Here is a 24,543-nt window from a genome sequence, read left to right on the forward strand (position 1 = left end):
AAATAAGATTCATAATGGATTCAATTAAGTTTTCGGTATAGAAGATTTAGAATGGATTCAAATTGGTTTCAGAAGTGAAGAGAAGATTCAGAATGGATGCAAATAGGTTTCGATAAAGAAGAGAAGATTCAAAAAGGGTTCAAGTTGGCTTCAGAAGAGAGGAGAAGATTCAGAAAGGCTCAGAGGTTACAGAAGAAAAGATTAGGAATGGATTCAAATAGGTTTTCGGTAGAGAAGATTAAGTATGTGTTAAAATTGGTTTCAGATCAAAAGAGAAGATTCAAAATAGATTCAGAGGTTTCAGAAAATAAGATTCAGAATGGATTCAAATAGATTTTTGGTAAAGAAGAGAACATTCAGTATGGGTTGAAATTGGTTTCAGAAGAAAAAAGAAGATTCAAACTGACTAAAATAGGTTCAAAAGAGATTATTCAAAATAGATTCAAACAGGTTTCAGAAGAGACGATTCAGATTAGATTCAGAGGTTTCAGAAAATAAGATTCAGAATGGATTCAAATAGGTTTTTGGTATAGAAGATTTAGAATGGATTCAAATTGGTTTCAGAAGTAAAGAGAAGATTCAGAATGGATTCAAATAGGTTTCGATAAAGAAGAGAAGATTCAGAATGGGTTCAAGTTGGCTTCAGAAGAAAGGAGAAGATTCAGAAAGGCTCAGAGGTTACAGAAGAGAAGGTTCAAAATGGATTCAAATAGGTTTTCGGTAGAGAAGATTAAGTATGTGTTGAAATTGGTTTCAGAAAAGAAGAGAAGATTCAAATTGATTCAAATAGGTTCAGAAGAGAAGATTCAATATAGATTCAGAGGTTTCAGAAAATAAGATTCAGAATGGATTCAAATAAGTTTTCGATATAGAAGATTTAGAATGGATTCAAATTGGTTTCAGAAGTGAAAAGAAGATTCAGAACGAATTCAAATAGGTTTCAATAAAGAAGAGAAAATTCAGAATAGGTTCAAGTTGGCTTCAGAAGAGAGGAGAAGATTCAGAAAAGGCTCAGAGGTTACAGAAGAAAAGATTCAGAATGGATTCAAATAGGTTTTCGGTAGAGAAGATTAAGTATGGGTTGAAATTGGTTTCAGAAAAGAAGAGAAGATTGAAATTGATTCAAATGGTGATGAGTTTTGTACAAAATCAAACCGTTTGAGGAAAGCAGTATATCTGGAGCTACAAAAATGTACGGTATGTAGAAAATAATACCAAATACACAAAATAACGTTGCTTTTAGCAATGAAATAGGTGCACTTTAAACGCAAGGCTTTATATTGCTAGTCAACCACCGAGGCAGCTGTCCTGTCAATCAAATATTGAAGCGTGACCGCTCTTTTGCTGTTAACTGTCATACTAGCAGAAAATTTCCAAAAAAGGCGCTTTCTCTGACCTTGTTCGAGGATGAGAGGTGCACAAACAAGCAGGAGACAGTGAGTGAGAGCAGTCTCCGTTTGTTCCAACTACAACAACGAAAGGCCCACCTCTCCCCTTTTTCGATTGGACAATGGAAAACGTGTATGACGTCGATGCTTTTCCACTCAGAGTGCTCCTGTAAAAATGTGTGGTGCGGCAGGCGGACAAAACGCGCGGTGTTCAGTGCGGATAAACAGCGGGCATATCGCTCACTGCACATAGAAAATCATAAAAAAAGCGCCTACTACTGCCATAAACGTGTGTGATCGCCCCCTTAGAATGGTTTCAAAAAGTTTTCAGAAAAGGGAAGATTAAGAACAGATTCAAACCGGTTTCAGATAAAGTTCAGTTTTTAGAGAACGTTCAGTTCAGAGAAAAGACGAAATGAGAATATATTTCTATGTCTGCAGTGTAGTAGACAGTCAAACTGTAGTTTAGTACACAGCCCCCCCACTCGTCTCGTACTTTCTCTCCCTTCTCTCTTTTCTCTGCATTCCATTCCAGGCGGGGGAGAGAAACGCAGCCTGTCTGAGAAATGGAGCAGAGGAGGATGGGAAGGGAGGGGGAGTGAGGCGAGAGCTTTGAATATCAGCACAAAAAAACATCATGAGTTTGTAAAGCACAACATGACCCTTCTCGTGAGCGCAATCTTTACTGCTGGCACGAATCATTAAACCCAAGTTCATGCCAAAACACAAAGCTTATCCTTTAATTCCCAGTCCGAGGTTATAAACCTGATCTGGCGCTCACCTGTGAAAGCATTGGTAGCCGGTAGGTCAGCCTCCTGCATACTGCTCCTGCCCGAGTATGTGCCAACGTTATTGGCTCTGAGTGCCTGAGGGCTCCTGGGGGCCAAACAGCCACCTCGCTGCCATTCTCACCTCATCAGTCCATGTCTCCTGCTCCGACCACTGCCCTCTGCCTCCACAAAGGGCAAATAAACTCAGAGGAAAGGTAAAAGGGGGGTACAAAGTCTAGTAAGTAGGGCTCTATTCAGCGGAAATTAGGGTGGGGTTGCCAGGGCAACCAGCTCACCGATTACCCTCCCAGCCAGAGCCAGCCAGCCATAGCTGTGCATGTGTGTGTGAGGGAAATATCCAGACAGGTACTTGATATACTGTAAAGCAGGTGCTTGATAGCTGGTTCAGATGGAGATTGTGTGGTTGCTGCTGCTTGTCCTGGGTGGATAAACTCTTCTCAGCGTAGCAGAATGCTAATCAATGTGCCCCACCTCATCCTTCAAACCACAAGATCGCTGTAAGAAAGAGAGAGACAGATGTTAGTTAAGTGGTTAAAATACGGAAACCCTGTGGTCAAAAGCTGGTCAAAGCTAGCTCCTTTAAAAATGTAATGCTCTCCATGCTTTCCTTTAGGAAGAAATGGTGCAAAATTTGACATTTTCTCATTGTTTATTTACTAAAAAACATTCTTCTAAACCCATCTGAATTACTTTTATGGCCATTTTTGTCATGCTAGAGCTTGAGAGACATGGCCACTAAGAACATGTCACTGTAAAAGAGCTCAATAAATGTTTACTTTTTCAGTTTAATTGAAAAATAACAGCATAAAATGTATTTTACTCCTCCAGAAATGTTATTCATATAGACTTGCAAAGCGAATATTTTGTAGGTCACTATGACTTAACATTGTTTTGCTAGTTTACAGCCAATGAAATGAGAAAAATTTAAAGTTTCCTAAATGTTTTTAATCATGGTGAAGAAACTTCTCAAGAACGCTACATCAACCAACATTCAGTTTCTTACTTTTTAACGAATTTCGTTTTTAATTTAAATATCTCTTTATAGAAATGCAATATACTGTACATAACTATATTATCAGGGGTATATAAAGATACTGCTACATATATTTTGCATCTGACTAAGCTCACGCTATTTAATGTGCACTTCTGGTGTACGATACCTCAAAGTTGTTCTAGATGCAACTTGACGCGGCGCTGCGCATCCGGTGTGCGACCCCCTTCACATGGAAGTCGACAATTCATGCCGTCATGTTTCTATGGTAGCCCCAAACGGACAAACTGTTCTATAGAGTGCATTTTGTTGTTACTACGTTGTCTCAGACAATAACGTGTTTGTCCTGTGGTGGCTACCATAACGTCATTATGCATTTCGAAAAGGAGGAGTAAGCTGTGGACTGAGCGTTGGTAGCAATTCACAGTCTCACTGGTAGATGCCATTAAAAGTCCCACACTGCACCTTTGACTAATCTGTGTACCGTTTCCATCTTTACTTGATACTTTAAGGCTATAAAAATGATGGTACATTTGTGATATTTGTGAATAAAGATTTAAGAGGAATATCATCCCACTGTTATCATTGTTATTTTTCTATCATTTCTATTCTTTCAGCAGATCTTCAAGTTTGGGAGAAGATTTAGAGGAGCATCAGCCATAAACATTTGTTACGTAACACATTACAATGCTTTACTTGACACTGATTAATCACATGTCACAGCTAATGCTTCTGTGGCTTAATAGCATTGATTTAACGTCTCAAAAACATACAATTTTCATCTGGAGATGACTAGAGCCACGGACGTGTTAGAAGGTGTCCTTAGACAACCTTCAAAGCTCTCTGACATCCCAGAGGACACTGCACGGAGTACAAACCGTCGGCTGTGTTACTTAGAAACACGACAAGCCCTCGCCTCGTCTGACCCCGCCACAAGCCGCGCAGCGAGAGCCAGTTTCATCACAAGACAAATATTATCCCACACACGTTTAAAAACAAGAGAAAAGCGTCCAAATCAAACAATGGCCGAGACACAGTCAATAAAGGTTGTTTCAGGACACAACAACTACGGCAGTCACACAAAACACAGGCAAACATCTGCCAGATGTTTGTATTTACTTTTCTTCATTGTTATCTCTTTGTTCCCCAATGTGTTTCTAGACACTTCTCATCTCAGAGAGTAAGGAGCCTTGGGAGAGGTCTTTATATTTTCACATTCTCGGTACGGGAGAGAAAACCTTCTACTGTAAAAGGCTTTGTTCTGAAAGGCATCAAAAATTGGTGACGCATAAATAATATAAATATGTTTTTTTCAAACCAATGAAATCAGATCTTGAGTTCACTGTACTCTTAAGTTGCGTACACACCAGTGATGCGCGGGTTGATCCAAAATGAGCGGGTTACCAGTCATCCAAAAATATTTTTAACGGTATGCGGGTCGCGGTCGGGTCGTTTGAAATAAAAATGGCAATTAACTATTTTAAAGAATGCGGGCCAGAAAGCGGGTCGGGTTAGATGAAAACGTCGGTCAGGTACGGGTTCATACATTGACCCACGCATCACTGGTACACATCAAACACGAAGCATCGAGAACCTCACTCTAGATTACTTGCGGGATTTAACTTAGTGTCATGCAAATTTTCCAATCGCCCTGCCCAATTCGCATCATTCGCAAAGCCCCGTGTGTATTAGTGTCTATTCACGTCTGGGTGATTCTCTCAAAATTAGCGAGGTGTCATGAAACATTTTGATGATAAAAATAATAAGCATACAGTTACAAACATCTCTTTACGTACTATTTTGCAAATGATTTCAAATGACATCATAAAACCCAATTTTGTTGTTTTTCCACATTTAAGGGGAAATGTTTAATTAATGTGTCCATGACTGGATTTGGATTCTTTCACATGGAAATATTTATAATTAAAAAATCTAAAAAATAAAAAGCTTCAGTGCTTGTTATACTATACAGTAAAGAAACATGTGGTATTTGGTGATCAATGGTAAATGTAGAGACAATAATAAGGAATATAAATGTGTCCAAGACCAATTTTCTCATCATCCGCAACAGTTTTCAATCATTGTTTAAGCCCTCAAGGAACTAACATTTAAAAAAAATGTTGTAAGGGACATAACTGACTGTGACACTCAAGATAAGCAGTTCAGTTTTTTTCTATCCAGATAAAAGTTAACATTTTGTGTGTTATAGTACCTAGACAACTTTTTAGTTTTCATTACCGAAAAACATGAGTTTGTAAATATTTAATGTAATATCATGTTGCGGTAATGATAATTTTTTATAATGATCATCTTAAAAATTTAAATAATTTTATAGGACATATTTAAATCCTCTAAAAATAATGATTATAGTAAGTTCGTAAGAAGAATTCTTATATGTGCAAAAAAATTGGCTTCTGATGCTGGACACTTCTAAATCTGAATTTCATGAGAATCACCTGTCTTGACTTTGTATGTAATTTACTCGCGCAAATGGTTAAATTCGCTTCTAGTGTTTAAACGCAGCTTTAAAAACACCGGTGCTAAAAATGTTTTTCACAGCGGTGCTACCACAGAAGAACAATTGTTGGTTCCTCAAAAAAACATTCAGTGAAAGTTTCTAAGAAGAACCAAATCTTTCATACCTTTTTAAATCTAAAGAACCGTTTTCCAAAACAAAAACCATTAAAACAGAAAGGTTCTTTGGATATTAAAGGTTCATGGAACCATTCAGACCAAAAATGGTTCTTCTATGGAATCATGAAACACCTTTATTTTAATGAGTGTATGTAATGAATAGCAAACGAGTAAACAAGCGGTCTCAATGTGTCTCCTGCATTCATGATGACCATGAACAAATTTATCAGTTTTTCACTCTCCTGGCATTGTGCTGATAGTCAATTTGTTACTATGGTCACTGATATTTGTAGGAACCAGACATGGACTACAATGTCAAAAAAGTCTGATCTGATTTCATCGCCTGAAACTGTACGTGTGTGTGTGAACTAAGCAGCTGACAAAAAATAATACATGATCTTCATTGACCTGTACTGCACTTGACAAAGTCCTTTATTTCACAGCCACATCCAGAGTTTGGTTCTCCAAGTTTTAAATCAGTCCAAACTATTAGTAAAGGTTTGTTAATGTGAAAGATCTCAATGTTATCCACTTATGAGACTGACTTGCAATGTGTCTACACTACAGTTTTTACACAAGCCGCTGTTATATAAATGAACTCCTGGGGAAAAAACATCTATAATGGAATTTTGAAACTTCGCTCATAAGATCCAAGCTCAGAAGAATGTTGGAATATCTTAACTACAATCTCCCTCCAGCAGTGTTTTGTCTTCAGACATCTATATTCAGTGTCTACATCTCAAGTTTAAAAACAGATGTTTTACGTCTTTGGGCAACAAAATGACAGAAGATCTTGACAGAAGCATGCAGGGTTGAATCAATGTCATTTAAAATTATGTTTGACACATTAAAAGTTTCTGCAGAATAAATGTAACTAAGCAGTCCAGATATGTGGCGCTAGTGTACACTGAGCACAGTGTAACCAATTGGGTCATGACACAGTTTCAAGTACCAATCCTGAAACATCTCAGGTTTTGCACATGACATTACAACATTAACATTACCTTGAGGAAAGCATGCATCCTTACATGCAGGGACCACTGTTCACATTTGGCTTCTCCTTACCGTTCCTGTTTTCACTTAGAATCTAAGACACACCCACCGCTGTGAGGGTTTACTACATCACAGGGAGACCAACCACAAAGTCAACATCCAAAAATAAATAGTGTGTCCTATTATCTTTTATACCAGCAGTAATTAGAAGCATCTTTGATGGTTCTGATTTCTTTCGGTTGTGAACCAAATAAACTTTCGGTAAATCACTTTCAGGCCGTGCTCTTGCGCAGTCCCAGACCTAGAAGAGACCTTGATGTAGATCTAATGTACACAGACCATCAAGAAGCTAACCTCATCCTCGGATGATACCACCCAGACTCAGAGTCTATAAGCCGGCGGCCTAAAGTAATTATATTGTACACAAAACTAAAAAAGTACTCTTAAACTAGCAAACTATAATACTGTAATTTGGGGAGTAAGGTCACTAGGGTTGGGAATCGAAGTTCAATTCCAATTGTGGAATCAGATGCATTTAAAATCTACGTTTAAAATGCGTTTGAATTACATTTCAAAGGACGATATTATCAGTCACACAGTGGAAAATTTAACTATAACCATACCGGCTTGGTTGGATCGGCACAAAAAAGAATAGTTACAAAATGAGAACCATTTGGCACGGTGATGCAAAAGCGACTTATGTCACTGGTGATGCTGAAAGGGTTAACTAATCACTCAATTACTAGATCTACGCTTTGTTTTAGACACGTAGGGCCCTATTTTAACAGTCTAAACGTCAGATTCTACCTTTGCTAACTTAATGACAGGAAAAATGGTTTGTGCGCTGAGCGCAGGGTCGGAAAGGGTTGTTCCTATTCTTATAATGAGTAATGGTGTGTTTTTGGCGTAACGTGCAATAAACCAATGAGAGTTTTATCTCTCGTCTCATCCCCTTTAAAAGCCAGTTGAGCTGTCGCTATGTTTAATCTCTATTTAGATGATGGACTTTGTAAACTGAAAAACTAAGCGGAGGAAGAAGACCCCCAATTTAAGATTTATGTTAAATAATTGTGTTGTTTTCACTTGTATTAAAATTTTTATTTTTTGGATTAAAACCTTTAAAAGCCGTTTTCTTTTAGTCATGGAAGTAAAAATAGCAGGCTTTTAATTGCTGTAAATGTACTGATATCCTACACAATCATTGTAATCTCATAGAATAATTTTGCGTCTCATAATCCGTCCTCATTTATGTCCAAGAGACTCAATAATATATTTATTTACATTTTTAATCCTTTAATTTTTCATATATAAAAGCTTTTTTGTGCTGCTGCGCATTCATGTGTGTGATAAGCAAACCCACGTTGTTGTCCCGTTTATAGACGCATATTACTAATGCGCTCTTTAAATAACAAAAACATATTGCGCCATAGACTTTAGACCAAGTTTAAGTTGGTCAATGGCGTAGTCTATTTTAGTTGCCTCAAAATAGTAACGCGTCACAATGCGCCTGAACACACCTCGTTTTCAGACCAGAACGCCCATGGGCGCAACATTTGGCGCAAATGCATTTGCTTTTTAAACAACATGGCGCGAAACGTGAAAATTATAATTGCGCTGCGTTGAAACTAGCAAAAGATACTTGCGTCAGGTGTGTGATAGGGCCCTTAGTAGTAAGTTAAACAGATAAAAATATTATTTTCTGTCTATGAAAATCATAGACATAAATATTATAGATATAATTTTTTACAAAAAAAAAAACGTAATTCTGAAACATCCATATTTTCTAGTTTCTACAATTTGTATGTTTTTTGTATAGCAATTCATAGACTCCAATTATTGTGAAATAACCTATTTTAGATAAGCCTGTCTCAAAACAGCACATAAAAAAGTCTGGTGACACAAGATTATTAAGAATCCAACCAAAGCCAACAAAACACGCACACACAAAAGACAATTCATGTCCACTAGTGGAAACTATTTCCTGAAGCACACAACTAAACGATTGGACTGAATGTCAACCATGCTGAAACAACTCAAATGACTGCAATAAATGTCTGCTGAAACAATCTCTCCATCTCTTGGTCTGTCTACTGGATGTGTTTTGTGATTTCAGCAGGGGGTCTGTCGCTTTCTCTCACTTTGCCTGGTTAAATCATGATAAAGCTCTTAGGAACAACTATGCAATGCACTGATTTTTCTACATACTGTAGACTTAAATTATAGCAGCCTTACAGATGGAATTATAACTTGTGAAAGTCATAATAAGCTGATAAGAAGTTTTAAAATGACTTATTTTAGTGGCAGTAAAAATAATAGGGCAGCACTATCGAAATTGAATAGCGAAAATGTTTATACAATAGCTTGCAATAATTTAATGATTTTAATACTTCGGAAGATTATGCATAAAGTTTTAGCAAAAAAATTGGCACATGATTGTTGTGTGTGCTCTGATGATGATTATAAAGAAGAATGTAAAATATGTTTTTATATAGCTTTATACAATTTTCATATTTGTATATTTAAATAAACTTCAAATAAATTTGACTAGAGATGCACTGAAATGAAAATTCTTGGCCGAAACCAAAGAAGAGGAAACCAAGGCCGAAAAACCGAAACACCGAAAGAAATTATTATGCCAATTATTAGTACGATTGCATTTATGGCTATCACTGTGTAACTCGGATCACATTACAGTTTTGAGGCACAGATCAGATTATTTTTCGGATCAGCAAAAAGGGGGTGGGAAAAATCGAATAACAAAAAGAGATTGCAAACATTTATAAAAAAGAACAAAGTTGTACATTAATATGGTCTGAAATGAGCATTAGGTACAGAAATCAAATTTAAATGAATCATAACACTGTCTTTATTGTATAAACTAAATATATTATTATTTTTAAAACTACAGAAGTGATTTTCTCTTTGTCTTGGGTTGTTTGATTAACATTAATGACACAGGAATATTCCATTTTCTTAAAAGAAAAATCCACATAATTTACTCACCACCATGTCATCCAAAATGTTGATGTCTTTCTTTGTTCAGTCGAGAAGAAATTATGTTTTTTGAGGAAAACATTGCAGGATTTTTCTCATTTTAATGGACTTTAATAAACACCAACAATTAACACTTAACTCAACACTTAACAGTTTTTTTCAACGGAGTTTCAAAGGACTATAACAATCCCAAAAGAGGCATAAGTGTCTTATCTAGCAAAACGATTGTCATTTTTGACAAGAAAAATAACAAATACACACTTTTAAAGCACAACTTCTCGTCTAGATCTGGTCGTGATGCGCCAGGTGACCCCACACAATACGTCATGACGTCAAGAGGTCACAGAAGACGAATGCGAAACTCCGCCCCAGTGTTTACAAGTGTGTTGAAAGAGGACCGTTCCTACGTTGTTGTATGTCAACTGATACTAATTAATGTCTTTGTGTCAGTTTATTTTTTACAATGGTCTGCAAATGTGCGTTTTATATATGTAACACGTGACCTCCCTACGTCACTACGCATTTACGTTAGGTCGTGCTGGACCGGACCTAGACGAAAAGTTGTGGTTTAAAAGAGCATATTTTTGTTTTTCTTGTCGAAAATGACGGTCGTTTTGCTGGATGGGACCCTTGTGCCTCGTTGGGGATTGTTTGTGGTCCTTTGAAACTCCATTGAAAAAATTGTTACGTGTTGAGTTAAGTGTTAAGTGTTGGTGTCCATTAAAGTCCATTAAAATGAGAAAAATCCTGCAATGTTTTCCTCAAAAACAATTTCTTCTCGACTGAACAAAGAGAGACATCAACATTTTGAATGACATGGTGGTGAGTAAATTATCTGGATTTTTCTTTTAAGAAAATGGAATATTCCTTTAAGTAGGTAAATTGAGGTTACTGTCTCTTTAAGACCAGTTAAGCGCAGACTGGTTTCTGACTAATCTATACATACACTTAAGACATAAACAAATGTTTTTATTAGAAAAAGAATACTGTGGAGATCATTTTGTTTGTATGTGCCCTGTCAAGAACAGAAAGATTTTATGTTCGCTTGTTTTTTTAAAGCGTCTCTCATGTGTGCACTATTGAGGGCACTTAAACGCGTGCACTGCGGTGAATGCCAAACAGTGCAACAGTCGCTCCACATAAAAACATTACGTTGCTTTTCATTGCTTTATTCGCCAAATAAGCCTGAAAGCTAAGCCCTGAATGTAAGTCTTACACGAATAACTCTAAACCTTGTTCCTAGAAAAAACGATGATGGTTTTTATCACTTCTATTTACTCAATACTTGAGATACAACACCTGATACTTGCTTTCATTACACAGAAAGGGCATTCACAGAATGTACACTTCATGGGTGTACTGTTCCTTTAAGACCTTTGACCAGCTTTAAAGGGTATCATTATAAATAATTACAAACTTGAAGATTCAAAAGACTCAATTTCCTCACCTTTCTCCAAGCTATTCTAGCAATTTCATATAGACACGATAGAAGTGCCAAACAAAAAACACCATCAAAGTAAAAGGTTTCTCCATTTCACATGATTCGTAGGGCTGCCCTTTGTTGTCTCTTTAATAAGAGGGACTAAACCTCAGGTAAACCGGCAACCAAGATCTGCAGGTTACCAAATTATGACTCAGCTGTCTGGGTTAGTCAGATTTAGGTGTGTGAGACAGATAAAGAAAGAAAATCGACATTGCATTCACACACAGTACTCAATATCTCTGTACAGGCATGGTTAGTTTATAATAGATACAACAGAATGAATTTATGATAGCATGTCTGCACAGTGTCAGGTTGGCTGTTGTTTTGACAGTCTATTCACTCCACCAATACTGCAGTATCTGCATTCCTTCTGCAGTCCTCTCTCTGTCTTTCTCTCTCTCTTTTACACTATTGTTATTGCTATAAGCTTTCATGTTATGGTTGCCCCTAGCAGTAATTTGAGTGACAGCACCTAATCCCACCTCTTATGTAGTTTGCCCCACCTCTCTCAAGTGAATAGTTTACTTGGTTTAACAGTCAACCCTGCATACATAGGCAAGAAGGCAAAATCTGGCATGTATTAAAGTCTGTTTTTTATTATGCAATATGTTCAAGATTTTAGTTGCCCTGGCAACAGCAAATGAGATGACTTGATTTCTCGACCCAAAAAGATAAGAGATCTTAATATAATACAACAGTATAGTTAGTCAAAAAAAGCAAATCAATCACATTTGGATCCATGTGGGTGGAAAGGATAAAATCAATTTGTCCTCCAAGAACTGAAACGCAGACATTCAAAACAGAAGCAAAACTCAAACACAGACGACAAACAAACACAACTCTGAAGCACACGTCTAATCGGTTGCGGTGTCTCTCCTCTCAGCCAATCAATCAACAGCCCTCTGGGACTCCGCCCACAGCGTCTAGACAGCCAGACCTTTGCTGCTCCACTGCATTCTGCAGTGGTGCACACATGCGAGGTCAGCCAGGTCAAGTCTAGCATGAGCTCAATCCACACACTTGTTCTCCAGGGTTTTACAAATGATGTGCTGGAGGATTTAGAGGATATACAAAACTTTAAATAAGCTAAAGCATTGATTGGTAAGGACTAGGGCTGCACGATTAATCGTATTTTTATCATGATAACGATATGCGTGCCCCACGATTAATTACTGACAATCGTCGCGATTAATGTGCAAAGACCAAGCACAAAACACACGGTCTAGAATCAAGCAATGTGTTTGTTATGGGCGGAGTCAGAGTAAACGGAGTGTTGCTTTGCAAGCAGTCTGTGTTATGGTAGAAATACGTTAACATCACGAGATTTACAGTCATTCACCTTGAATGAACGAAATATGTATGTTTAATTCCCAAAAAGGGTCATATAGGTCTACTCCATTGTTTGGATATTTCGGATTTGAGGAAAGTGATGTTGATCAGGTAAGTTACGAGTCTTGTGCAAACTGTGCTCCTGTTCCGTCCAAACGTGAAATATCAAGAGTTTCAAAAGCTGAAGACACAAACCGCAACCACAAAAAGAATCCCCGACCCGTGGACACAGACAACATTATAACGGATCGCGTATCATGTAAGTTAGCCAAGGATATGTTATGTGTCCAGTAAGCACCATGAGCAGCAAGGGGTTTAAAAAAATTATTGCTACATAAAAGGCATATCATAGGCATTTTTTATTCAAAAATGTTTTGTTTTTATTTCAGTTTAATAACTATTTGATATAAATATATATTAGAGCCCTGCATTTCAGCCTTTTTACGCCCCTCGGGTCGGGTTTCGGACCATTTTTAACATCACAGTTGATATGCGGCCAGGCCTCTGGATTTTTTAGGCTTTTCCACCTTTTTATAATTTAATTAAAAGAAACGTTGAGACATTGATAAATTGTAAAAGAAAGACATTTAACCTATCGCACGAGTCCACTACGCACATTCACAATGCACCTGTTGCAACGGTGTTTAGCGTCTCCGCCAGCAGCAGGACCTTCAGCGCATCGGAAAAAAATGGATTAAAGAGACTTTTCTCTTAGCTTAACTGTTGGATACACAAATAGCCATGTTCTATGGTAAAGCCTTGAATTTTAATTGATACATAGCGAATGTGTAAGGTAAGGCAACCTGTATGTTTATTTAATTTCTTGTTTATTTCCTTTCATGTTTATTTCGTTTTGTTTTGATTCATTATTTTTCTGCACCCCGCCGCGACTGCGAGCAACAGAGCAGCCTCCCTCCGCTTTTTAAAAAATAGTGTGTTGATAATAAACATTTAAACTAACATTGTTATATGCTGAAAATATATATTTTATATAGATGTTATTGTAGGCAAGTGAAGTGTTCATTTGAGAGGCTCATTTGATCAAACAAGTCGTCAACATGACGTTAGCTGTTAGCCGCTAACCGCCCGGTCATTATCAAAAACCTTAATTTAACAAACAAAAAAGGCTCTAAAATAAATAAAAGATATTTTATAATTTTGACAGTAAAAACTGAACTGCTTTAATTGCTGCAATAGTAGTACAGCTGTAAGGAATCTGTGTAAGGAGTTATTTTTGCCATTTCTGCCGATTTCTTTTGCGGAATTTTCTTAATTATTTTAAATGTTTTAAAAAGATCTAAGAGAATGGGAGCTGTGGATATTACAAAACAATAAAATATTTTATAATATAGGCCTATAAAATGTTTATAATTTTATATACATGGCTGTAAAGTGTAATAAAAATACTGAAGTAAATAGAAGTTCTTCACTAAAAGAATGATCGTATTTTTAATCGTGATCAAAAGTTTGAGCAAAACAATCGTGATCATAATTTTTCCTCTAATCGTGCAGCCCTAGTAAGGACTTAAAGTGCTTGTTTGCATACTGCTAAATTTCCTGAATTTTTTTTCCTCATGTAAAGTTAATGTGGTGGGCGATTGTGTCAAGGGTGGTTACCAAGGCGTTGCTAAGTCGTTATGAGTTTTTTTTAAAGATTGTTGATATGTGGTTGCTATGGTAGTTTCTAGGGGTGGGTGCTCACTATGTTAAGTGATAAGAACTCACCACGTATCTATACTATTCACATGTCAATTGATAAATTAATAATAATTTGTTACATTTATATAGCGCTTTTTTACAACACTTCAAGCGCTATATGAATCTTCTCAACCACCACCAATGCGCAGCATCCACCTGGATGATGCGACGGCAGCCATATTGCGCCAGAACGGCCACCACACACCAGCTTATTACTGAAGAGGAGACAGAGGATTATAGCCAATTAGTATATGAGGGGATGATTAGTAGGCCAATGGGCAAGTTCAATTTTAATGACCACAAAGAGTCAGGACTTCGGTTTAACATCTCATCTGAAGGATGGTGCTTTTTGACAGTATAGTGTGTCCCTATCACTATATTGGGGTGTTATGCTGCATTCACACCACTGATCTATATAAATGACTGGATTGCGCATGACGTCACAACTGTGAAGCCACCGCACCGCCATGTTGGTATACCCAAACATTCTATTAAATCAATTGACGCGATCAGATTTTAATGATAAAACATCACTTTACTAGTCTTGGTTTTTATATTTGAAGTTACCCTGTACATTATTACAACACAAACGTCCTTACCATGTAAATAGTTATTTACTGAAAGTTGTACATTTTCGTTTTTAATCAGTTAATATACATTCATCTTCATTACTGTATAAGATCAGCAGACAGACCGCAGCATATTTAGTATTAATGACAAACGTGCTCATTCTGAAATCTAAATAAATAATCATACTTTGCACTGCATGCAATAATTTGCTGGTTTTATGTTATCTAAACTTACAAGTTACCTAAACTTATTTAGAGAAATAACGCTGACCGTGTAGCTGAATGTCAAAAAAAAAAAACTTTATTTATACCCGTGCCATTAACAGAACGCAGCAGACACACTCATCTTAACGGTTTTTTATAAATCCATTTTCCTGCCCGATTAAAGCATAAGCATTGCAAATAACACCAGAATTAACAGTTAATTTAAGTACACATATCCTAAAAATAGTCTTGCGTGACTGATACGCTGTAAAGCGGGTGAATTTAAAACATGATTTTGAATGGAAGTCAATGACGCCGTCTGCCGGTTGGGTATACCAAGATGGCAGCTCGAACTCTGCGCTGGCTTCACCTCACGCTGTTACGTTAAGCTTTCTATGCGCAATCCAGTCATTTATATAGATCAGTGGTTCACACCAAACGCGAATAGAGCGTATGGCACGAATGATTTCAATGTAAAGACGTGTTTACATGCATCTGGAGATTTCGCTGCGCGAATGAGGCATTTAGTGCAGCAGACGCAAATTTGCCTCATTCGCGCATCTGTTTCGAATGACGCGAATTGGCGTCTGACGCCGCAGTTGAAAATGTTTAACTTTAGCGTCATTTCATTGCACATTAACCAATCAGGAGCCTGCTTGCTGCTGTGGCAGCAGGAGCGGCAGGAGTCAATCGTTCAACATGGAGGGACGACTGATATTTCACATCAATTTCCCTTCAAACGCTTGCTTTTTATGCACATCTATATGGGTGTCATGATTCTCCAAATCCTTGGTTTGATTACATTTTCGATTCTAAGGTCACAATCCGATTCTCGATTTTTACTTTTTTTTGAAAGAACAGGTTGCTATGCCATTTTTAGACTAGACTTTTAAAAAATATTATCTGACTTTGAACCCAGAGATGCCCTGCCATGTTAGTTGTGCTGCCAGTGGAAAAATTTGATAGACACACATACCTAATAAAACGAAACTTCCTGTCAGATGAACATCTGTCAGTACTTTGCACCTTAAAAACTGGCTTTTACGAGATTGTGAGACTTTACCCCAATAAGTCATGTTTAAATGCTGTTTTCAAAACTCTTAACGCAACTAAAATAAGTTCAGGGCTCAATGCAAATAATTTTTTATACTGGCCAAGTCGGGCCAATGATTCAGGTTTTCACTTGCCCTGCCAAAATTTTCACTGGCTTTAGTGGGCAAGCTGTATTGGGCTACAGAGTGATATGGCTTATTATTATTATTATTATTATATATTATTTATAAATTATAGGAAAAATATAATAATACATTCGATTTTGTTCTAAAATATAGTTTTAAAATATTTAAAATATACAATTTAATAATTTTGGTGTGTTACTTTCACTAAAAGTGTGATTATTTTATTGGTTATAATTTTTTAAATAACATTAAAGGGGCCATGGCACAAGACTATTTTAAGATGTCAAATAAAACTTTGGTGTCCCCAGATCACATATGTGAAGTTTTAGCTCAAAATACCATATAAATAATTTATTATATCATGTTAAAATTGCCACTTTGTAGGTGTGTGCAAAAATGTGGCGTTTTGGGTGTGTCCTTTAAAATACAAATGAGCTGATGAAATTCAAACACTGATCACAATGATGGTGGTTTGTTGCAATTAAAACTCAATTGTGCTTTTCTCTGCACTAAATGGCAGTGCTGTGGTTGGATAGTGCAGATTAAGGGGTGGTATTATTATAATAAGAGCTACTTCTGACAGAGCCAAATTCCAACGACCTATTTTTTTCATGTGCTTGTAGAGAATGGTTTACCAAAACTAAGTTACCGGGTTGATCTTTTTCACATTTTCAAGGCTGATAGAAGCACTGGGGACCCAATCATAGCACTTAAACATGGAAAAATTCAGATTTTCATGCCATGGCCCCTTTAATTAAACTAATAAAGTAAAATCTAATACTAATACATTACACACACAATATTTGTAAGATTTTTTTTAAATAGTGTCATTTTTTGTTTCGGTTTTCAGCCACTGCAGTCTAAATTTCAGACCAGATTTTTCATATGGGTGCATCATAGCTGATTTTGCATGCTTCCGGTCACTCCTTCAATTTAAGTCTATGGGATTTTGTGCAGTGATTTTGCTTAGTTGAAATAATGGCTGTCCTCTGAGAGGGGTGATTTAGCCAAGCAGAGACGCAGTAAATAATTAGTGTCCTAAAAGTTTGTGTCCTCTAGCGGAGCTGATGTCAAAGTCAAGCTGTACTGCAAAAGAGAGAGGTAGAGAGAGAATTAAAAGAGACAGCGAGAGAGGAAGAGAGGGAGAGAAAAAGAAAGTGTGTGAATGGTGCAGAGTGCTGCAGTGTCCTGTATCAGAACAGAGATCAGCTTTGAAGCATAAGGGAAAGACAGAAACATTAGAGATCTTAGTAGATCTACACTACAGCACGTACGGTTTCTGATGGAGCAACGGCGTTTACACACAATAGTGATTGATTATAATGGGGTTTGGTGCATTGCAAGGACATAGTATAAAAGGAAAGGGCTTTGTGAAAGTGAAGCTCTATGAAGCAGGATCATGTGATCAAAAGTGTATAAAATATATAAAAAAATTCAATGCACTATATCTCAACTACTTATACAAACATGTAAACCAACACACACAAAGTAGGGTTTAATAATGGCTTTATGATGCCATAATTATAATACAGTTCCACATGACCTATTTTTACAAAAGAAACAGATTTAGTGTCAGAATGTTTGGACATCTAATAACCGCACAAGCTGAGCGGTAGTGAATATCTCAATCTATGCCATGCCGGGACCTCAGTTCCCCTCATGCCCCAGCATGCATCCATCTGTCTCCCACTACAGGATGCCAACCAGGGACCCCGGCCCTATCAGACCATCTTTACCATATGCCTATGTTCCGAGATAATCCGTAGGGATCGGTCTCAGGGCTGAGAGAGACCATTTATTCTAATCTGAAACCCACAGCTGACACCACATATGTGTGTATAGCACTGACATTAGCAAAATACGTGATGCGTACCAAGGTTTGTTTAATAATGAAGTAGAGTAAGTCTCGAACACATAGGTGGTATGACCTTTTTCGTAGGCCGATCCATAAGCGTCCGGCTGTGATCACTGCCTGACAGCCTCTACTTTTGGCCGCGTTGTCTCTTCTCGTCTCAGTACGTTCTGAGGGGGTACAAGTAATTTTAAGATCCTCCTAGGGGTCTTAGCTGAAGTGTCCCTACTTCAACTGATCCAAACACAGTTCTGCAGTATCTCCAATAATGACAGACAGCAGGGTACGGAGAACGACAGCTGATCCCGGTTCAGCATGCCGTTCCTACCCAAAGCCCTTATGCCACCTGACGTTTCAGTGCCAGAGGCCAGATGATGTGCTTCGCAGCAAGACAGGAAGCTTGGCGTACGATGACTCCGCGTCAGACAGACGGCTCTCAGCGAGACGGGAAGCTTTCTTCCCACAAGCAGTGAGTGTTCCGGTCTGGAGTGGGCTGATGTCCCAGCTCTCAGCCTCAAATCACTCACACGCCATCAGGATAACACTCAATTTACTGTGCTTTACGATACTCGAATCATTCGATTACAGAATAAAAGTCAAATAGGGAGGATAGCCCAGACAGGGCAAAATATATCGTCTAGTCCAAACAATCAAACATTATATGCATCGCAAATAAACGTGCCTGCTTTCCAGAAGTGGTCAGTTTGAAAATCTACAATGTTTACATGAAATTATGCATTGTTAAATATGTAACCCTGACTCTGTGTGTGAAAAACATGCTAAAGTCTCAATCAAATTATGAATATTGGAGCATCAAAGTTTGATTTCTCTTAGGGGTGCACAGATAAATGCCGATATACACTAATAATACATTGGCGATAACTATTCTGAATCGCACAGCCGATATTATTCACAGCTATTTCATGTACTACGGCTTTTGATCAGTAAGTCCTTATCGATCTAAAATCACTGTTAGTTTGATTCGTTTATAACATGCATATAAAAAAGCAACAATCGTCAAACATAATCATTATACATATTCTTTATTATCATGAAAATACCTGAAAAGGTTTGAAGAACAGCAATATAAATAAATCCTTAAGCCATTTCATGGAGCTGCATGTCATAGCCATAGATATAAATAAAGGCTAGATGTCTCACCCGCGCTGCTGGCCAATTGATTGGAACGTCCGCATTTGGTGGCCATCTTACCACAGGCAGCTCGCTTACTCGTATCATTGAGTTTTAACAATGAAACATGTTAAAGTATCCAGAATTATAGCCACGTTAATAACGTTTGTAAGAAACCAAATCGTTTAAAAATTGGTAGAAAATTGAGCAAGTTATGGTCATTTAAAAGTACCTACACCATTAAAACTCAATGCTACGAGTGAACGAGCTGCCTGTGGTAAGATGGCTGCCAGGTGATGACGTTAGAGACTGCGCCATAACACATCTAGCCTTTATACATATCTATGGTCATAGCCATAGATATGAATGAAGGCTAGATGTCTCGCTAGCGCTGCTGGCCAATTGAGTGGAACGTCCGCACTTGGTGGCCATCTTACCACAGGCAGCTTGTTTACTCGTAGCATCGAGCTTTAATGGTGCAGGTACTTTTAAATGACCAAAACTTGCTTAATTTTCTACCAATTCTCAAATGGTTTGGTTTGTTATAAACGTCAAATATGTACCTATGACACTGCATACTTAAACAAACAAAAAAAATTTTTTTATGAAACATGTTAAGGCTTCCAGGATTATAGCCACGATAATAACAATTGTAAGAAACCAAATCTTTTAAAAATAGGTAGAAAATTGAGCAAGTTAAGGTAATTTAAAAGTATCTGCACCATTAAAACTCAATGCTACGAGTGAGCGAACTGTCTGAGGTAAGATGGCCGCCAGGTGATGACGTTAGAGACTCCGGCGTAACACATCTAGCCTTTATACAAATCTATGGTCATAGCTGCGTGTGTATGGTTCTTCGTCTGCAGCGCATATTGAGTTTCTGCACGAGAGCGCCCTCTGGCTTTTGGATGTAGCGGCATTTCACTGTAATTCATTGAAAAACATAGCAAGCATTATCGGCTGATAAATGTGCACCCCTATTTCTCTCATTTAAAATGTTTTTTACATTATGTAGGATGATTTAACGTAAAATACAGTAAAATCACAAAAAATGACATTTGATAGGTTTCACAGGCAGGGTCACAAATTGTACAAATTTTCAACAGCTTTTAGTGTAAAATAAGTTTAATTCCCATTTCATTTATTTATATCAACCACGATACAGACTCATTAACTCTTAACTGTATGCAATATTATGTTATTTATAGAAATCATTCAATGTATATCAACACTTTTTATATATGCCTACTACTACAAAAAAAAACTATGCATATATCAATTCTCACTTATGCATACATGTATACATCAACTCTAAATAAATACCAATGGTATTTGTATTATTATGCAAATATGTTAACTGGCAATTTTATATCCAGCTGTTTCTGTAAATAATGTTTTCTTTAACGTGTACTTAAAAAAAATCAAGTGCAAAAAAACATCCCAAAGATCTTCCACAACAGACACCTCAGTAAAACTTTCTTTCCCAGCTGATGGTGGTGCATAGGTGTTCATGCAAGTGTTTCAAATTGTTTCCCACACTTCAGAATCAAAAGAACAAAACTCAAATCTCTGAGACAACATCATTTTGCACTATTCCCTATAAGTCCCGTTAAGCTTCTGTCACACTTTTTACCGATGTATCATTCTTCAACCCTCGAGCTGCACGCGTCTCCACAACTCACTGTTACACTTGGACCGATGCCACTAAAGATCCATTAGCCGACACCGTGACACACCTCGCTGTCTGCCTGCATGCAGCGGATGATCACAGCTGGGACCCGAGCTCATTTTTCAGCGGAAAGTGTTTGAAGAACGTCATTCAGGTGGACCACAAAGAAACTCGCGTGCAGGGAAAACAGGGGACTTCTGATGCAGAGAAGAAGTGAATGGGAAAGAGAAGATAAAAGTGAATGTGTTTGATGGCTTTGTGGGCAGTCTTTCTGGCAATGAAGGACGCAATCATGTCAGTTTCTTTCAATTGGGCCAGGACCTGCAGCGCACAGGAAAGGACACGGAGAGTGAAGTCTGAAACTGGGCTGAACGACAGCCACTGGCAGCACACTCAGTCCAAGTCTGGACAGAGTCAGCTGGCAGCTACACACACACGGAACGAACACACACCCGTGCAGCTATGTGTCTCGCATGTATAAAATATTAAAATAAAGAGACATAATTATAATTAATAAAGAGACATTAAATACTTTGGACATTACTGCGATTATAAGACACTGAAGAGTGCGGTAACCGCTCAACATAACGTTCTCTTATCAAACCCAGACATCATATTCGCGACTTCCGGGATGCAAACGGTCATGCAGACACATCAATATCGAGGAAATCAAAAACGAATTAAGTTCCCTACAAAATTTGCCAGGAAAAAAATCGCAGAAAGGAACTATTAGGTTCAAGTGCAAATATTTTAAGAGAAAGCAGACAAAAATAAGCATTTCATGAAAAACATTTGTAAAAAAAAAAAACACACATTCGGTATTTATAATGTGTAATTATTAAATATAAATATTTTAATTAAATAATGTTAAAAACATGTCATAGCAAATTTTAATAAACATCTGCAAAATAAACAATATACATATCACACTCTGGTCCAAAAAGAGCCTGGTTACGAGATGAAGAACTGGGTAATTACGTTAACGGTTTGGGGACCCGGCTGGGGTCTCTGTTAACGGACGACCACTAACATTCAGTCTGATAAAAGAACTATATGCGACTCTACTGTACATATGGACCATATAGACTTTAACTTAATCCTATGAGTTGACCTGATAATTGGTTTGCAGTTGTCGGACTGGAGATGACGTGAAAGGGTCCCAACAACTTTTCTGCCCCAGTCTAGAAAAGCCGCTGCGCTCGTTATTCTACCCCCGGGGGCCACTGGCACAGCTAGCATCATTACGCGCCCATCTGATGCTATCTGGTTTAATCACACAGAATGTGTGAAGAATATCGCTTCCTTACCTGTTAAAAGAGGAATCAGGAAATGGCACTGCGGATCAACTGAGAGCACACGCCTGAGCCGTGTCGTCTGGCGATCCGGTGAAGATGACCTGGATTTCACCGCCAGACTCGACGGCGTAAAAATAATCAGGCGCACAGAGACTAGTGGAGGACAGAGGGCGGCGTTTCAAAATAAGAGTCCTAACCAATAAAACACATGGACGACTCAAAAAAATAAGAGTCTTGGAATAAAGTTGAAGTAAACTTAGTGGCTATTTACACGTTTATTCTCTTTTGATATTAGTTTGAGGTGTGCAATGTGTTTATTGTGAATTAAATTTAATATTTTAATTCTACTCAACTAAAGCAAATAAAACTGAGAACTTTATCAATTTAAAGCTCGGTATATTGTATTATTCCCATTCGTTTGATTGAGGTAATTTTATAGTTTGTGTGTGAATACGTATACATATATAAATACACGTGTAGTCACCTTCTAAACTTGAAGCCTGGAAGGTAGCAGGAGCAATATGTGTTTACATACCGCCCTCTACTGGAATTATGCTTGAACGATGAAATCATTGTTTTTTTTTCATTAAATCAACTAATATGGATTTATACAGGTTTTCTTAACACACAAACTAAATAACTAATAAGAAAACTTAATATGAAGAAATCCCTCAACTTAAGACAAAAGAAATGGTTTTATTATAAAGCTGGCTCTTATGTTTACTAGGCTTGGTGTTATTGTGCCTTCTATCTTACTGATTAAATAAGTAACTTGATTCTGAAGCCACAAATGACCATATTTATGATCCAATTCGTACTATCTTATTACATTACTGTCATCCTCCATGCTGGAAATGATGATAAAACTGTTTGACTGTCATCTCTAATTGGCCAGCATGATTTTCGATGAGTTTTCAGCAGCGCTCAAGACATCATGACCCAGTAGAATTTATTCTCCATTAAACTATGACTTCAGCTTACTATAAAACTTACTATAAGATCTTTTCTAGAAATATGACAACCTGGAACAACTGGCAATTATCCCTGAATATAAAAAAGTGGTATATGCATGCAAATTGGAGCATAAAACTCTGAAGCTATGCTAAAAATGTGGGATTCAAAAACCTCATTTAAACCTGCAAGTACACAAAGTTTTAGGATTTTTTTTGTTGTGATTGTAAAGCAAGAAAATCTTGAGATTGTATTGTAAATGATCAAATTAAGCCATGTTACAAACAATTTTAGACAAACAGAGCATTGCATTATTTTTTATTCCTGATTCCAGAACAGGGCTTATCCTAGTTACAGACTAAAATGCATGTTTGAGCTGCCTTATCAGTGCCAATGTTTTCTGTTAAAGGTGCAGTGTGTAAATTTTAGCTGCATCCAGTGGTGAGATTGCAAATTGCAACCAACGGCTCAGTCCACTGCTCACTCCTCGCTTTTGAAACGCATAGAGAAGCTACAGTAGCCGCCACCGGAAAAACACGTCATTGACGGATACAACACAGCTAAAAAAAATTGTCCGTTAAGGGCTTCTGTAGAAACATGGCGGCACAACATGGCGTCTTCCATGTAAGGGGACCATCGGTGTATGTAGATAAAAACATCTCATTCTAAGGTAATAAAAACATAACGGGTCATTATAAAAATGTCTTTATACACCCCTGATAATATAGTTTTGTATATTATTTTGCATTTCTGTCAAGAGATCCTTTTAAAAATGACACACTGCACCTTTAAGATGCACACCCACGGAGACAGGGATTAGCTTTAACCAGGACTAGGCCTTAGTTTAATTAGGAAATATAACTAGTTTTAACAAACATGCCTTACTAAAAACATTACTGGTGGCATTTTGATGCAAAACAAAGAGCACTAATGTATTTTTAAGATATGTCAGTGCAAGTTGTTTTCAATTTGGCCAATTCTTACATTTTAGTCTAGGACTAATTTAATCCCTGTCCGGGAAACCGCCCCTTAATGTTTTTTGTAAGGCATGATTGTAAATACTACTTAAATGTCCTAATATAACTAAGGCCCAGTCCTGGATTAATTTAAAACCTGCCCGATGTGTTATCTGGGATCAAACCTGCATGGTGCTAACACAATGCTCTACAACTGAGCTACAGGCACTCTGTTAAAATAATGGTTTAGCCCAAAATGAATTTTTTATTTTATTTTATTACCCTCATGTCCTGCATGGCAGAAGAAAGAGTCATTTATTGATGATAGTCACACATTTTTTAGACATAAGGGTAAATAAACTATATATTAAACTCCCAAAAGGTCAGATTTTCATTTATTTCATTACAAGATGCTCTTTTAAACATGTTTTTATATT

At 37.4% G+C, this 24,543-nt stretch overlaps 1 protein-coding gene across 1 annotated transcript in view; it reads right to left on the reverse strand.

Annotated features, from left to right (window-relative positions):
• Nucleotides 1–22,369, reverse strand: part of ldlrad4b (low density lipoprotein receptor class A domain containing 4b) — a 66,493-nt gene extending 44,124 nt beyond the window's left edge. The window contains exons 1-2 of the mRNA XM_055210297.2: nt 22,212–22,369; nt 2,170–2,674 (exon numbers count right to left, since the gene is read on the reverse strand). Coding sequence (XP_055066272.1) covers nt 2,170–2,209 — 40 coding nt within the window. The 5' untranslated portion in view covers nt 2,210–2,674; nt 22,212–22,369. The remainder of the gene's footprint in view (nt 1–2,169; nt 2,675–22,211) is intronic.
• Nucleotides 22,370–24,543: the final 2,174 nt, after the last annotated feature.

The sequence above is a fragment of the Misgurnus anguillicaudatus genome, chromosome 10, assembly GCF_027580225.2.
Source record: "Misgurnus anguillicaudatus chromosome 10, ASM2758022v2, whole genome shotgun sequence".
NCBI lineage: Eukaryota > Metazoa > Chordata > Actinopteri > Cypriniformes > Cobitidae > Misgurnus > Misgurnus anguillicaudatus.